Below are 16,609 nucleotides of genomic sequence, written 5' to 3' on the forward strand. Positions count from 1 at the left end.
ACTGATGTACCCTCGAATCACAAGATCAGCTCCAAAAAAGACCATAAACCACACAAATCATCAGGTTAAAAAAAATATTATTTTTTTTTTTTGGTTTATGGCCTTTTTTGGAGCTGATCGTGTGGTTTGACGATACATCAGTAAAATGTTTTATCCTGATGATTTGTGTGGTTTGGAGCTGATCGTGGGGTTCGAGGGTACATCAGTAAAATGTTTTATCCTGATGATTTGTGTGGTTTAAGGAGAAGGTCATGGTCAGCTGCCTATCAGGTGCTAGGATTCAACAAGTCATGCATACACTCAAGACACTCAACAACAAGTACCATCATAGTCCACATTGGAGTGAATAACTTGAGATGTACCTCTCTGGACTATATGAAGAGAAACATGATGAAACAATCTGATTATGTGTCCCAGACAGGTATGTCCATAGCCCTAAGCAGTAACCTACCCTCAGCCAGGAAGATGCCACAATATAAACAAAAATGATTGACTCCAATAATTGGCTTAGCTTCTGGTGTCAGTCCAGGGGGATCCAGTATCTGTCAGCCTCAGAGGATATGGTAGATAGACCTTGCTGCTTTGTTAGAGATGGTCTGTGTCTGTCCTCCCTAGGCTTTTCATGTTGCCTTTATTAGGCAATGTCAAAACAACAAATTTTCCAGCATAACAAAATCTAATCAAGACAAACTCATGGTCTTCCTCACCTTGGAAGATGCTAATGTCTGTGCAGTTACTGAGACATGATTCAAGGGCACTGAGAGCACCCCGGTTGTGCAAGGCTACAATGCCTTCCACAAGTTCAGACCTCAAAATAACCATGAAAGAACCAACGGTGGAGATGTATCCATCTTCATTAAAACCAAATACACATAGAAACTGGTCAAACTGCATAACTCTGTAGAACTACTCCATGTCCAGTTAACTGTTGGGAAAGTACTATACCACATCATTGCTAGCTATAGATCCCCCAGCATGAACCAGGATAAGCATACCACCTACCTCAATTTACTGGAATCCCTTGCCATACAGCCCAACACCTTAGTCATGGGAGATTTCACAACTATCCTTCCATAGAATGTGGGACATACATGAGCAAAAACAGGCTTGTCCAGATGTTCCTGGACTTTGTTAACTCAAATGCACTAGAACAGATAATCGATACCCCCACTAGGGGCTCTAATGTTCTAGACATAGTACTCAACAACATGGGGTCACTGTACTTCCCCATATGTGATGACCTCCATGGTTAGGTCAGACCACAAATCAGTCTAGTTTGAAGTGGGTTCCTATTATGAGATTGAAAAACCATTTACACGAATACGAATACGTTGACCCATATTGTGCGAAGTGCAGGAACTTCAAACATCCAAAACCGCGAATTTTGGAATGTCGATTTGTTTTGGTTGGCCAGTCTGGGTAGAGCTCCGTAAGGTAAGTGTGCGATAGATAGGACTTTAGGGTTAGGATTTGGGTTAAGGTAAGTGCATAGAGAAGTAATGTATGTAAGATTTAGTGTAGTGTTAGATGTAGGGTTTTTTAAGTGTATGTATGTGTATTATTTATTTTGTTTGGGTGTATGTCTGTAGCGGAAGTGTGCGGTAGTTACAGACCTTAGGGTTAGGGAGGGGGTTAAGGATAGTGCATAGATAGTTGTGTATGTGGGGTTTAATGTAGTGTTGGAAGTAGGGTTTTGTTAAATGTATGTATGTGGATTATTTATTTTGTTTGGGTGTATGTCTGTAGGGGAAGTGTGCGGTAGTTACGTACCTTAGGGTTAGGGAGGGGTTAAGGATAGTGCATAGTTAGTTGTGTATATGGGTTTAGTGTAGGGTTAAAGTAGGGTTTTGGTGCTTTACTTTAGGTTAGAAGTAGGGTTTGGTTAGTGTATGTATGTAGTTTATTTATTTTGTTTGGGTAGGTACTATGTAGCGGGTGGTGGGGTTGGCCAACTATGATAGTTCGATATTTTATTTTTCGCTGTTTAGTGCATTCAGGATTTTCACGGTTCACGGTATAGGGGTCAATGTTTAGGTATTCATGTAAAGGGTTTTTCGATCTCGTAATATAGACCCTTTGAAGTAACTATTGGAATTGACAACATCACAGGAACAAAAATTACAAAAAACTTCACCAAAGCTAACTACAGCCTACTAAGCAATGATACAAAAAGCTTCATACCACCTACAATCACAGATGTCAATGATCACTATGTAGAAGTGTATGCAAATGCCCTGTACAAACACTTAAGTGACTGCATAAACTCCGCTGTACCTGACCGGATCAAATCCAGGTCTGCCCGTAAAAACAAGCCACAGTGGTGGGCTTCAAGTATAAACAGATTATATAACAGGAGGAAGACACTGTTGTCCAAAAGTAAGAGGGATATCACTCTGTAGAGGAAGAGTTCCCTGCTAAGCCTAAACAAGAAAATCAGAAATCCTGTAAAGTCTTCTAAAGCAAATTACACAACTAAAATTGCATCCCTAGCCAAGGATAATCATAAGACATTCTTTAAGTATAATCGAAGTCTGTAAGGGAATACCAGTCTATGTGCTGAACTGGTTGTAGATGAGATCAGTCATAGTACACTGGAAGATATTGCCAACCTGCTAGCTAACAGATTCAGTGCAACGCCCCCCCCCCCCCCCATTGCCACCTACCATATCCCAAAGCATACCTGACTCCAGCCCTCTGCATAGTATTTCTAAAGAATAGGTCATCTCTGTGCTTGCCAAGTCCAAAAACTGGGCCACAATGGGACCAGATAATATCCCATGTGGTTTACTAAACAATCTAAAACAAGACCTAGTAGACCCACTTGGCATTCCCTTTAATCATAGCTTGAGAACTGGCTATGTTCCTGCAGAATGGAGAACAACAACAGTAATCCCCCTGCACAAAAGGGGGTCATCAACTGACCCTGGGAACTACAGATCCATAAGTCTAACCTGCTTCATCTGCAAGGCCATGGAAAGAATTATCATGGACCTTATCAACAAGGACATATGCAACCTCCAAATGCTAGACCCAACCCAGTTTGGCTTTGTTAAGAGTTGATCATACTTATTAAACCTGGTAGACTTCTTTGAGAATGTCACCAAAGCCATGGACGAAGGTGAGACAGTGCACACAGCCTATCTTGACCTTGTCAAGACTTCCAACACAATTCCCCACTCTGGTATCATTGAGAAACTCTCCCAGATAGGGATTTTGCAAAACAGAATTGGAAACAGTTGCATGCCTCATTGCTGGTTGTGACATACTAATGGCAGAAGGACTGTATACTGAAAGGCATAGTAATGTGGCGAGACTGTTGCACTAGGGATTGTGCAAACATTATGGTACTGAAGTGGCTGAAAAATACTGGAAACATGAGCCACAAATTATCATAGAAAATGATGAAGTCTACATTGTATGGGACCATCCATTACCAACAGTTCAAAAGACAGATGCTAGAAAAACAGATATAGTGGCCCAAGAAAAGAAGACAAAAGTAGCATTGATCATTGAAATCACCACACCCAGTGACTACAGTGTTCTGAGTACAGAGAGACACAAAGTTATAAAATATCAGGATTTGCAAGCACAAACGAGAGCAATGAGGACGAAGAATACCCAGATAGTTCCCATAGTAGTAGGAGTAACGGGTCTTATAAAAAAGAGCCTACAATCATATTTAGATATGCTACCAGTACATGTAACTCCATGCAGAAGGAGTCATTACTGGGCACATTGCAGGTGGTGCGAAGAGCACTTTTGGCTGACATCAAAGAGTGAAATAATACTAATTTCATGAACTTTAATTATACTTTTACTTAAGAATGGGTTCTATTCCCATCATGGTAGTAGAAATCCAAAAGAGTTGGAGAAATTAAAATAAGGATTAACCCTTACGGTACTAGATGGGTAGCCAGTTGGCTCACCAACAGAACACACTCTGTCAAAATTGATGACTTAACCTCCACCAGTAGATCCATCACCAGTGGAGCACCACAGAAGATTGTGCTGGGCTCCTTAATGTTTGCCATATATTTCTCAGAGGTCCAGGCCAAAGTATGTGGCCTTTGGCTCACCAGATTTGCTGATGATTGCAAACTAGGAGCAATCACTGAGTCCCCCAATGATGACAACATATTACAAGAAGGGCTAACACAAATAAATGACTGGTGCCAAGCCATGGTCTTAAACTAAATGCAAAAAAAATGCAATATTATTCCCTTTGGAAAAATGGAATTCTCTACAAATTACAATATTGACAGCACCTCTCTGAGCTTCATCCCAGTGGTGGAGACTTGGGAACACAGGTTGATATCGATCTGAACTTTGACCACCAAGTTTCCGCAGTGGTAAGGAAAGCCTCATAAGTAAGGGCATAGCATCCAGGTCAAGGGATGTAATAATTCCATTGTACTCGACCCTCATCAGACCACTAATAGAGTATAATCCACACTTTTGAATGTACCTCACCAGACACCTGCAGCAGCTGGATAGACTTCAGATATTGCTCACTAAGAAAATACAGGGACTCCAAACCATGACCTACATGGACAGGCTGAAAGCCCTGTCACTTTACTCTTTACCTTATAGGTGGCTGAGAGGTGACTTGTGCCTGGTCTATAGGGCAATCTTCAAACCCTACCCTAATGGAAATGCTGCACATCCGCAAGTCAAATGGCTCAACAGTCACTTGCTCTAGGGATCTCAGCCTAGCTTGTGACATTAACAGATCATGCTGGAGAGACAGATACGTCTCCCAGAGACTGCCAGTTCCCTGGAATAGACTCCTTATTCACGTAAAACAGAGATCCTCACTGACCCTATTCAAAAGCAACCTATATAATTGGATGGGAGACTGCAAATTCTCCCCTGGGGTGGCACCCATGTCCCTCATGAACAGGGGTAGCCGGTGTTGATCACAGACCTGCTCTGCTCATAAATTCATTCTGCGAACTACCCAAAAAAGAACAAATGAGGACACTTGGGATTAACATGGTTAGGCTTATTAATGGTCTAGGGCCGTTAGCCTAGTAACCTCCTATAAACATATGAGCTATTCCATTCTGACTGGTTAGCAGCTGGCATACATTTCCAACATGAAGCAGAATTTTGTAGGAGTACAATTATTGGTACCCATAGCTCAGACTTTGTGACATTGTTTACCTCAGAGAATGCATTATTATGGTGACATTCAGATATAAGATGAAGCCATAACTTTTAAAGAAATCATTTGACATCTCTACATAGATGTATCATTATATTTTAATCTGTGTTTGTTGTTTTATATATCATTTTATTATTCTTATCTATTGTTGAATGCCGAGTTATCTTATTTGTTGGAAAGTGCTATGCAAATATTGATCGGTACCGTACAAATACAAAGATACTGAAGTTACGAAGAGCATGATCAGACCTCTGACTTTTACATTTGTTAAGATCCAACATTATTTATAGGATTTGCTTTTAGTGCCAGCCCTGCGTTTTCTCAGCATTCACTTTCACTGCGTCAGATAAAAGTGATATGCACACAGTTTTGTTGCACATGTGCAGTGTCTGTCTAATGATCTACATTTCTTGTACAGTTTTTACTCAGACTTTATTAGTAGGTTCTGAAAGCAGAAATAGGTATCAAAACTACCCTCCACTTAAACTAAATTGGTGTGGGTGGTAGGAAGCAGGATGGGTGATGGTCAAAAGTCTGACGAGGAAGAAATGGAAAATAAAGTGAAGGTGACAACAAGGGAAATGAGTGAGGAGGAGAATGGACTGCCATGATATGCAGCATCAAGAACCTGGAGCAAACAGTGACTCTGATACAGGCAATGATTTTGTATGGACACATTAACAATGTAGGCATAAAAGAAATGTAAACATCACAGAACTGGGGCAGGGACATGGAAATAGGCCTCACAGGTAGTACAGAGTGGATAAACAAATGTATTTATCCATACTCCTTTGCCTCGCTGTCTATCTGTCTCTCTGTCTATCTATATATCTTAGGGTTAAATGGCAGTCACTGCAAGTTTTATAGTTTCAATTTCAAGCAGAGTACAGTTTAGAATAGCTTGCTAAGATTTTTAAATGCTTACATTTTAGATACTGCATTATTTGAAGGTAATGGTAGGGAGGCCTTCATATTTGTTACAAATAACTGTTATATGTTCATAATTCAAAAATTAAACACGAAGTCTTCAACTAATTTAGAAACTCATACCTATCTATCTCTGGGAGGAAAGTATAACAATTATTTTCAAAGTCAGCAGTAATCTTGTAATGCTAAGTGAGATGAAAGCAATTTGTAATAGTCATTGGAAACGAAAACACTGAGTTAACAGATGGTGTTAAAAATACGCCAACCAGAGATGCAACTCTGCAGTCATGCATATTTTTGCAACACATTCAGGGTTACTTCAGTGACTACCCTATTCAATTCTGCTTACCATATTATACACATGTAAAAATTTCCATGAATATTTATAGTTATCATTTAGCTTTCACATCTTAACCTGCACTCTGATGGTTTAGCATAATTCTTGGGGCATTTCCTTCCAATGATATTTATGTTGTTCATAATGTCTTCTTTGCATTTGTTACATATGTTGATACAGTGCTGTATCAAAAAAAATGCATATTGCAGCCCGTTTTAATATTATGTTAATTAAAACAGCTGCCATAAAATAAACTTTAAAAAGACAAAAATTAAATAACTAGTAATTTACTGGGGAAGAATTGTAAAACAGAAAAATATATTCTTGCACAAAATACCAATATAATGAGTAGCATATGGTATAATGCAGTTTAGCAATTATGAATATGTTTGAAATGGTGAGGGGATAGGACTGGGGCATATAAAACAGCAGACTACAGAATGCACAAATACAATATGGATACATATTTGTGAATATGATTATGTATATGATTATAAGTCTTTCATATGATAGATTTTCCTAAATGTTACTAAACATTTCCTTTAGTTCTTTGGCACAAAGAGATAAAGCCATCTAAGGGCTAGTACTGAAGGTCTGTAGAATTCTTCCTATAGATTGTTGCTTATTTCTTATTCTTGGGTTGTAAAATGCAACTTCCCTAGTCTAACTTTGTTGCAGGATTGCTACCCGTTTAGGCTGTGTTTGGTCTTTTTTAACAGGTCATTCTAATTAAATATTTTACCCAACTAGAACCACTATGTATTATTTATTAATAGTGAAAACTGCACACCCATGTTTAGACAGTGCTAAGTGTTCACCCAGTAAACATGTTTATCAGGTGCACTGACATCTGTGCCACTGTGTACCTTATTCTCTAACAAAGCCAGAGATGAGTAACTTTTTGTAAGTTCGTTACTATTAAACACTCAATAAATCCTAGGTACGACCTTAGAATCCATTTGTCTGAAAAATAAAAACAACGTCTGCATCCAGATCAGCTTGAGTTTGGAAAGGGGCAGCACAGAACTGCATGCTCCTGTAAGATTATATTTGGAGGAAAGCATCGTATTATACATGGGACTTGTCAAATTGTAAATTGTTATTATATCTTTTACCATCATTCTTTTTCAATGCTGGCCAGATGTAGTTCTGGTATGTTGGGGGATGGTATAATGGCTAAGGTGTTTACCTCACAGGCACAGGGTACAGGGTTTGAGTCTCACCCTTGAGGGAAATTGGATAAGCTTAAAATGTCCCATAAGGGCAACTAGCCTAGTACTTACCTGTGTTAGTTGGGGGTTGGCATACTGGTTAAGGTGTTTATCAAACAGACAGGAGTTACAGGGTTTAATTCTCACCAAGGAAAATTGGCTAGGCTTAAAATGGCCCACAAGGACAGCTAACCTAGTACTTACCTATAAACCTATTAGCCAAGATGCATTAGCTAGGCAGGTATGTGTCAGGGTTATACTATGATCATAGCTGAGAGTTACCGGTTTGAATTCCAGATCCTCCAATTTGTGTTTTTTAGTCTTTCAATGTGCAAAATATTGCATGTGACACAGGAAAAATGAATATGGAGAATGTTAGAATCTATATGCAGGAAAGCAAAAGGAAATCCAGAACAAGATAAATGAATTATGTGAGAGAAGGCCTGCGACAACCAGGCATGACCATTGCAGAAGATAGGCGAATGGCAAGAATCGAGAGAGATGCCGTCAGTTAATGCAATGCCCTGACTCCATGTAGACAAAATGTGAAAAGGGGGCTTGATGATGATGACTAGACTTATAATGGTCTGCACACTGACTATATAGTACATACTTATGAACCTAAAGCTAAAGCATATTGTCTGCTTTTCAACCTTCTGCTTATTAACAGTTGAGCTGGAAAGAGAATGAGTCCCTAAAGTAAAGTCAGTACTACTGTATTCTAAAATTGCAGGATCACAATCTTCATAGCATTTGCTACTGTTCTTTCTCATTATATTCTGCTTTACTTGGATAGTGTTGCCTTTTTTCAACTGAATTTTAGACACCATGTCCCTTACAGACAAAAGGAGCTTATAATTGCCTGGCTCTTAATGTCCCGTTTGGACACAGGACATCATTATTATTTCTGGAAAACTTGGCTAGGCTTAGAAAGGTCCCCCAGGTCATTAACCTAGTAATGATCTATGAATCTATGACTCTATGAATCCATATATTATTTTGTTTAATTTAGAAGTCACAATGATAATTAGAAAGAATACAGAATATTGATGACGATGTGCAATTAGGCACACTGGAGGATTTGCAGTTCTCTGTTACATTCTCTATTAAAGTGGTAGAGAAGAATTACATTATGGGACAAAGCATCTAAGAGGACAGAAAATGAAGGTTACTTAATAAAAAAAATGAAAATATTAACACTTTCATGCAGCATGGATGGGCTACTGCCCTGCATTTGAAAATAGAAACAATTCTGGACTTTGAGCTACAAACACACACAAAAAAGGAAGATCTGTGTCACTGTAGAACAATATGACCCCTTCAGTGACTCTGTAGTGTACAGACCTTCCCACTGCTTAGAGTAGCTAGGTTTGATTTGAAATGAAAGCAGTATGCAAGGATATACACCAGCTTTGATAGGGGGTCTTCAGATTTCTGGACTGGTGCAGGGATTGATGATCCCTATATTTAAAGCCTGGTCTGTCCCCACAAATTGTGACATCAGTGGTGCATGAATCTGTGAACCATACCTGGATTCTGCCAGTAATTGGTGCCCCCACTAGTATACAAGGTGGTGATGCAGGAAGGCAGATCCATGCTTTGCCTATAGAAGGCACTGCTATATGTATATGGTCAGTGAGAAATACAACTGAAACCCTCCATAAAGATTCTAAAGGTCACTGTGGAGTTCCTGTGTTTGAATACATTTCACAATGCTGTCATAAAGTATGAATTCTCTAATTATTGCCTTTTTGGTTATCTTTACTATTTCTAGGCTGGTCATTTGGAAGTACCATCAAGAAGAAGGTCATCATCTGCATGGCAAGACTGGTTAAGGAAAATTGCACCATGGACCCACAACAGAGAAGATGAGGTAAGGCACAACTCTGTGAGAAGGGATCTCTGGAATGGAGATCAGACACAAAAGAGGGATAAATTATCCATGGACATGCAGGGACTTATGTATCTTTTATTCTCATGTTGGCAAAAGAAATTCAATTAGAAAAAAAATCTATTACAATGTGTGGTTCCCACTAGTTATCTTCTTATGTTAAAATGTACTTATATAGAGTCATAGAATCATAGACTGTTATTAGGCTAAAGGCACTGGGGGCCTTTTTAAGCTTAGCCAAGTATTCCTGAAATAATAATGATGTCCTATATCCAAATAGGACATTAAGGGCCAAGCATTTATAAGCTACCTCTGTTCATAAGGGACATGGGTACCAGGCACAGTGTAAATTTCCTATCTCCCACCCATTGGTCTAGGTTGTGCTTAAACTGGGTAATCTAACTTGATTCCAGTGTTTGAGATTACCTGGATGTCACTAGGATGACTTATCACTCCCTTTGTGGAGCCAAACTGTTTTGCATAAGATTTTCTAAATATATCGATAAACTATTGTGACTGAGAATTCATTTTAGAATCTGCACACAGTTTATCAATCTGTATGTCTTTACTCCTTCCATACCTTACATATCTATAAAAATGTTTCCTATTATGGTCAATATCTCTATATAAATTTTCTTCAAATTTTTCTTGATCTTGTCTCACACTATGCTTAATTTGTTCGTCCAGCTTGTTTGTTTAAATTTTTAAAGTTGTAGCTCGAGCTCTCTTCCGTTTCTTATATTTTTTGTCTTTCACCTTAATCAGGTATCTTGTTGCTATGGAAATATATCCCTCTGATGTTGTATGTCTAGATCCTGATGTTAAACATTTTTTTGATTTTTTGCACTCAAACAACTTCTGTTTCAAAACTTTCCACATTCTGTTTGCATCACTCCAGTTAGTTTTACATAGTGACTGTTTTGCTTCCATATAATCTGTAATTAATCTTCTATGCATTGGTTTAGATTCTGGTTTAGCAGAGTTATCTAGCAACAAATTAATCTTTATAACTCCATGATCCCTGCACATAAACGGTGGTAAAATGTGATTTGAAGTGACAGTAATTTATTTAGGAATACAAACGGTGTCTAGTATTTTCTGTCTCCTGGTAGGTTTTTTACAGTCTGAAGCAATTGCTGTTCTTGAGCATAGGTTGTGAATAATTTCCTTACTAGTGTTGTTAAATCAATATTATTCCATTCTGTTTCTGGTAAATTTAAGCCCCCAGCTAATATTATTCTTCCCTCCTGTGTTTCATGCAAGAAATGTATGAATTCCTGTAGGTCATCTGCACTTGACTTTGGTGGTCTATATACTCCAACAATTGTTATATCTTCCATGGTTGTCTTTATTGTCACAGTTACACAGTTTATATTATTGGTGTTATCATCGAACATGTAATAATCACAGGTCTAATAACTATCTTTAATCCTCATGACACCTCCACCTGATTTTTTGTTAGACTGTCTGTTACAGTAAAAACATTTATACCCTGACAGAACTGGTTTCCAGTCATTGTTCTTTAACCGTGTTTCACAAATGGTAACAGCATCAATCTTGTGTAAACGTAGCAAATTTTCTAATAAAAAAAAACTTTATTATTAACAGTCCTAGCATTAACAAACATCAAAGATGCATCAAATGTTGCTATATGTGAACTGTTAAATGTTCGACCTGGCAAAATTCCTGTCTAGTGTTTGTCAAAAATTGCAAAATATCTGCTGCAAAATTTTTTTTCCCTGAGCTTGAAAAATGCACGCCATCCTGTCTGAATATATATGTGTGCCTCAAACTAGGCTTGGATGCTCTACACATTTCCATTTTTTAAAATGGGGCATTTTCTTCAGGTAGGTATTTATCCAAAAAAATGTTTTCATTCACAGTGACTTGGCTATCTTTTCTATATGTGATTGTGAAAAATATGTCCTAACACCAGTACAAGCGATACTATCTAACATAGTGTAAGTTCCCTACTAATAGTAAGAGAGTCATTGCAGATGAGACAATTTGTACTGACATGAATAAAAACATTGTATTTTCTTACATTAAGGCATTCCAAGGCTTGTCTCGCATCTTCTATTTTTGCTCCTGGCAAGCATAACACTATTCTGTGTTCATTATCTTCTCTACAAATGTAAGTATCATTTCCTCTAATAATTGAATCTCCAGTTATAAGAATATCTTTTCTGACCAGATCTGAAGAATCTTCAAGTTCTAATACAATAATATCTATTCTGCCATTTGTTACAAAGGAATGATCTTCATCACCATTAGTCTTAATAATCCCACTGTTTTCATTTTGTACTAAATTTGCAAGCATAGAATTCTCATCCAGCTGGCTTTGTACATCCACAGCTTGAGCCATGTAGTCAACATCTGTCGTTCTCTTCTTTTTTCTTGCAGTAATGTTCTTAAATCCTTCCATGTTCAGTTTTGATTTCTTCCTTTTCACTTGCCCCTTGCTTCTTTTTTTCTACTTTCTTTTCTTGGAAAAATGATGCCTTTTTCTGTAGACTGAAGGCTTTCTGATATAAAAATCTCATCATTCCCTGTAATCTGTGCATTACATAACAGAGCAGTGTCATGTCTAATACATATTCACTTTACTTTACAGACATTTATCAGTTTCTTTTTCTTCCTTGTTATTTGCTGTGAACTTCTTCCTGTCTTTCTTTTTTTGCTTCTTTCTAAACACTCTGAATCCTCAGATTGCTGAATGTTTGCATCCAGAATTCCAAAGTTGTCAGGGGAATTATCTTGTTTCACAGAGGTTGAATGATCTTTGCAGACAATAGACACAGCATTTCCTAAATGTGTTCTATTTGCTCTTTGCCTAACATTATTGATCTCACCACTCCAGTCATTAATATATGTAACAACATATCAGTAAGTGTAGATTTGCTTCTAATAATGGTAAGCAAATCATTCAGCTTTTGACATGAGGAACACAGGTCACCAGCGTTATCAGGTATTACCTCTAAAAATGCATAGCATTTATTACACTGTACAATATATTTGTGCTTTAGCAAATAATTAATGGCATATTCATTTAAGAATCCATATTTAGCTTCAATTGAATAAAAATTAGAGACCCAAGAAGCCTTTACATCCATCAAAACCTCGGTAACAAACTCCCGGCTAATACTAAATCCTAAAAAGACCCAACTTATGCTCTTTCATTCTTCCAAAGCAGCAGCACCTACTCCCCCCGTCCTCTATTTCTGTATTAGATAATACCTCTATCTCCCACATCACACAAATCACATTACTAGGGTTCATTATTGACAATAATATGAAATTTGACAAACACACTGAGAGTGATGTTATCAGTTTTGTATGGGAGACTGTATCAAAGGCCTTTGATAAGTCAAGGAAAACTGCAGACACTAGTTCGTTGTTGTTGCGTTGCATATTTACTAGGTTACTAAAAATGCATGAGTTCAGTGGTAGTGCTATGGCTGGGGTGGAATCTGTGTTGAATTTCGGCAAGAAGATTGTTGGAGAGGAGATGTGTTAAGACCTGAGTGTGGATTCATTTTTCCATTATTTTAGCCAGTGGGGAAAGTATCTCTATAGGGCAGTAGTTTGTTAGGTCAGTGGAGTTGCCCCCTTTGTGAACTGGTATAATGTAGGAGATTTTCCAGAGAAGTGGCACATTTTGTTCTGAGATTGATCTGTTAATGATTATAGAGATTGGGTAGGAAATGACTTTGACTTCTATTTGTAGGAATTTGGCAGGTAGTTTGGCTACTGCTAAGGTGGTGGGTTTAAGTTTGGTTAGGTGTCTATAACAGAATTAGGCAGAACAATGGTGATACACATAAGGTGGAAAAAAGATGTGTATAGAATTATTGCAGTTTTATACATATATTACAGAGAAAGAAAGAGATGCAATGTTTAAAAAAATCTTAAATTATGTAGGCGTGAACATGGAAATAATACTAGTGGGAGATTTTATTTGTGATTTAAGAAAAAGAAAGAAAGAATGATGTGATGATAGGATTGTATATTAAACGATGAAAACTGAAAAAAGTGGATATAAGAAATTGGAAACCAATGGTGTTGAATAATACAAATTATAAGATATTTATGAGAATAATAGGAAAAAGATTAGGAAATAGTATAGATAAATTGCTTGAATATATGAATTTTGGTAAGAAAGGAATAGGAAGTCAGGATCTATTATGGATAATGAAGAAGTGATAAATGACATTATAAATAAAAGGGTGGAAACTGAAGTTATGGTAGGAGACGTGAGTAAAGCATTTGACAGAATACAACATGAATGTTTATGGGATATATTAAGGGATTATAATATAAGTGATAAAGTAATAAAAATATTTATGTTGGTGTTTGAAAATAATAATGTGAGAGTGATATTGAATGGATGGTTAAGCGAAGAAATAAAAATAGTGTGGGATAAGGCAGAGATGTCCGACCAACAGCATTCTATTTGCATTAGTTATGAATGTAGTTATTAGTAAGATGAACAAAGTATTGAAAATGTTATGATTCAAAAAATTAGAAGAATTACAAATTCCAATAATTCTTACTTATGCAGATGATATAGTTTTAGTTATTAAGTGTAAAGAGTGGAGTGTATTAAATTAGGAAAGGGAATAAAAAGAATAAATTAGAAATTATGAGATGAAACTGGAGACTGCAGTTATGGAAGGATTATTAACCATGAAGGACTTCTATAAAAAGGGGACTGAATGGTGGATTGAATTTAAAAATAAGAATAAAATGTGTTTTTCCAATGGCATGATGTAACAAAGGAAGAGAAAATGAATTGTGGGAAATATATAGAACTGTATTAAAGAATATAGAGAATAACATAAGAGAATATTATGGTTTGGAAAAATAAATATATAAAAGAAATCAAGAAAATATTAATGCATTACTGTTTAGGCAGAGATGTTATTTACAAGGGGTAAGGGAGAATGTATCTGCATATATGGGTAAAATAATAAAGGAGGATAATAACATAATGAGGGAAATACAAATGTAAAAGCAGAGATAAAAAGAGCATGAGCAAATTATAAGTATTGTAGTATATCATGTGGAAAATATGTATAAGAGCAAAAAGTAAAAACAATCCAAAATGAGTTAAGGAAGAATATGAAAAAGAAAATAATATTACTGAACTGGATAAAGTACTTAGCAAAGAAATGTTAATTTAGTATCAGACCCAGATGGTATAGGGTATGGACTGTATAAGAAATGAATGGATTGGCAAACATAGTATTTTGTATATATACTGTATGAATGGATCAAGGAAAGGTTTGTTTATAAAGAGTTATGTAGTGGAATATTAAAATGCTTATGGAAGAAAGATGAGAAGAATTAAATAAAAAGAATGGAGACCCATCACATTAAATAGCACAGATTATAATTTTTATGAGAATAATACAGAGAAGAATGGAAAAAGGATGAGGGATAATATGGAAGAAAGTACAGGTTGTGAGATAATTTGTGGATAATATTATAAATAAAAGGGAGGATGGGAAACTTATGGTAGGTGATATTAACAAAGCATTTGATATACTAGGACAGGATGCTCTGTAGGATGGTAGGGAGAAGTATGGAATAGGTAATAGAATTAGGAGAGTGTATATGTCAGCATACCAAAATATTATAGTGAGAGTGTTAGGCAATGGTTGGCTGAGTAAAAAAAATATTCATAAAGTGTGGTATAAGGCAAGCGTGTCCCATGAGTAGAATATCATTTGCATTGGCAATGAATGTAACTATGAGTAAAGTAGATTATAAAATGAAAGATGCAAGAAATGTGATGCAAAAGGAGATGGTAATTCCAGTAGCTTTGATATATGCAAATTATATAGTTGTACTTACTAAGAACAAATTATGGATGAGGGAAGTTTTGATTTGTCTGAATGCATGTTTAATGCAAATGGGAATGACCTTGGATGGGTCCCCTATGAAAAACCGAACGCTCAGAATCCCAATGCCCAAATTACCGTGACCAAAAGCCCAATACTCCACATTACCGAAAGACCAGAAGCGCAAAATTCAAAAATCCTGATGTTAAGGGATATTGAGTTAGCACTTCTGGTGTTGCGGTTCAGGTAAGTATCTGTATGTAAGTGTGTTTGTGAGGGGCTTTAGTGTGTGTTAGTGTGTGTTGTGACTGTGGTGTCTGTGTGTGAGGAACTGTAATGTGTAGGTGTGAGTTTGCCTTGTGTGTGTGTTTGTGCAATCTCGGAGTTAGAATATTAAAGTAAGGGGGAGTGGGGGGCACAGCTATATATATATATATATATATATATATATATATATATATATATATATATATATATATATATATATATAAATAACTGTAGTGTAGGATTATTTGTTTGGGTTTGGGGGGACACTGTGTGTATGTGTGTACTGTATGTGTGTTGATAGTTCTCAATTTTGAATTTCACGCTTGTGGTCCGTTGGTCTTCTCATCTTTTAGGTATTTTGTCTCGGGATTACGAGCGTCAGTCTTGTGGGTTTTCGGTCTTTTGTAGTGAACCCCCTTGGATAAAGCTAAAAGTAAGGGCTTTGGGTGATGTGATGAAAATTGGGGGGTGTATTCTTCAATTAATTGAGTGCCTTTGCTATGAATGAAATTTGGGAAAAATTATGTGGTTATGATACAGTGGGAAGATTTGATAAAATAAATGAAAGAAATATGTCTTCTGTGGAGGAAATATAGAAAAGCATTCAGGAAAAAAGGTCTACATGGTGAATTCTGCATTAATGGCAAAATAAATTGAATGTCAAATGTTTATATGATCCCAGAAAAATATGATAAGGAGTTTATGCAAGTGGTGCTTTCTTTCATATGGGATTCAAGATTAAACTCATGAAAAGAGGTCAGTTGTATATGAGAAGGGGAGATTGCGGTTACTAAATCCAGTTGTTTATTCAGCTTCTTAAAATTTACATAGACTATTAAAGTAGGTAAAGGAAGTGAATGAAAATTTAATAGTGAGAATGTTTAAATATGAGCATAAACATTTCAGGTAGATGATGAGAATGAGAAAAAGAGAAGAGAATGTAAAAATGAAGAAATTAAAAATTATCAA

At 36.6% G+C, this 16,609-nt stretch overlaps 1 protein-coding gene across 4 annotated transcripts in view; it reads left to right on the forward strand.

Moving 5' to 3' along the window:
* LNP1 (leukemia NUP98 fusion partner 1) overlaps positions 1 to 16,609 on the forward strand; it is a 626,541-nt gene that overhangs the window by 299,043 nt on the left and 310,889 nt on the right. For all 4 annotated transcript variants that reach the window (XM_044071331.1, XM_044071332.1, XM_044071330.1 and 1 more), the window contains one exon: positions 9,414 to 9,512. In XM_044071331.1, coding sequence (XP_043927266.1) covers positions 9,414 to 9,512 — 99 coding nt within the window. The remainder of the gene's footprint in view (positions 1 to 9,413; positions 9,513 to 16,609) is intronic.

Source organism: Protopterus annectens, chromosome 5.part0 (assembly GCF_019279795.1).
Source record: "Protopterus annectens isolate FY-2018-M chromosome 5.part0, PAN1.0, whole genome shotgun sequence".
Classification (NCBI taxonomy): domain Eukaryota; kingdom Metazoa; phylum Chordata; order Ceratodontiformes; family Protopteridae; genus Protopterus; species Protopterus annectens.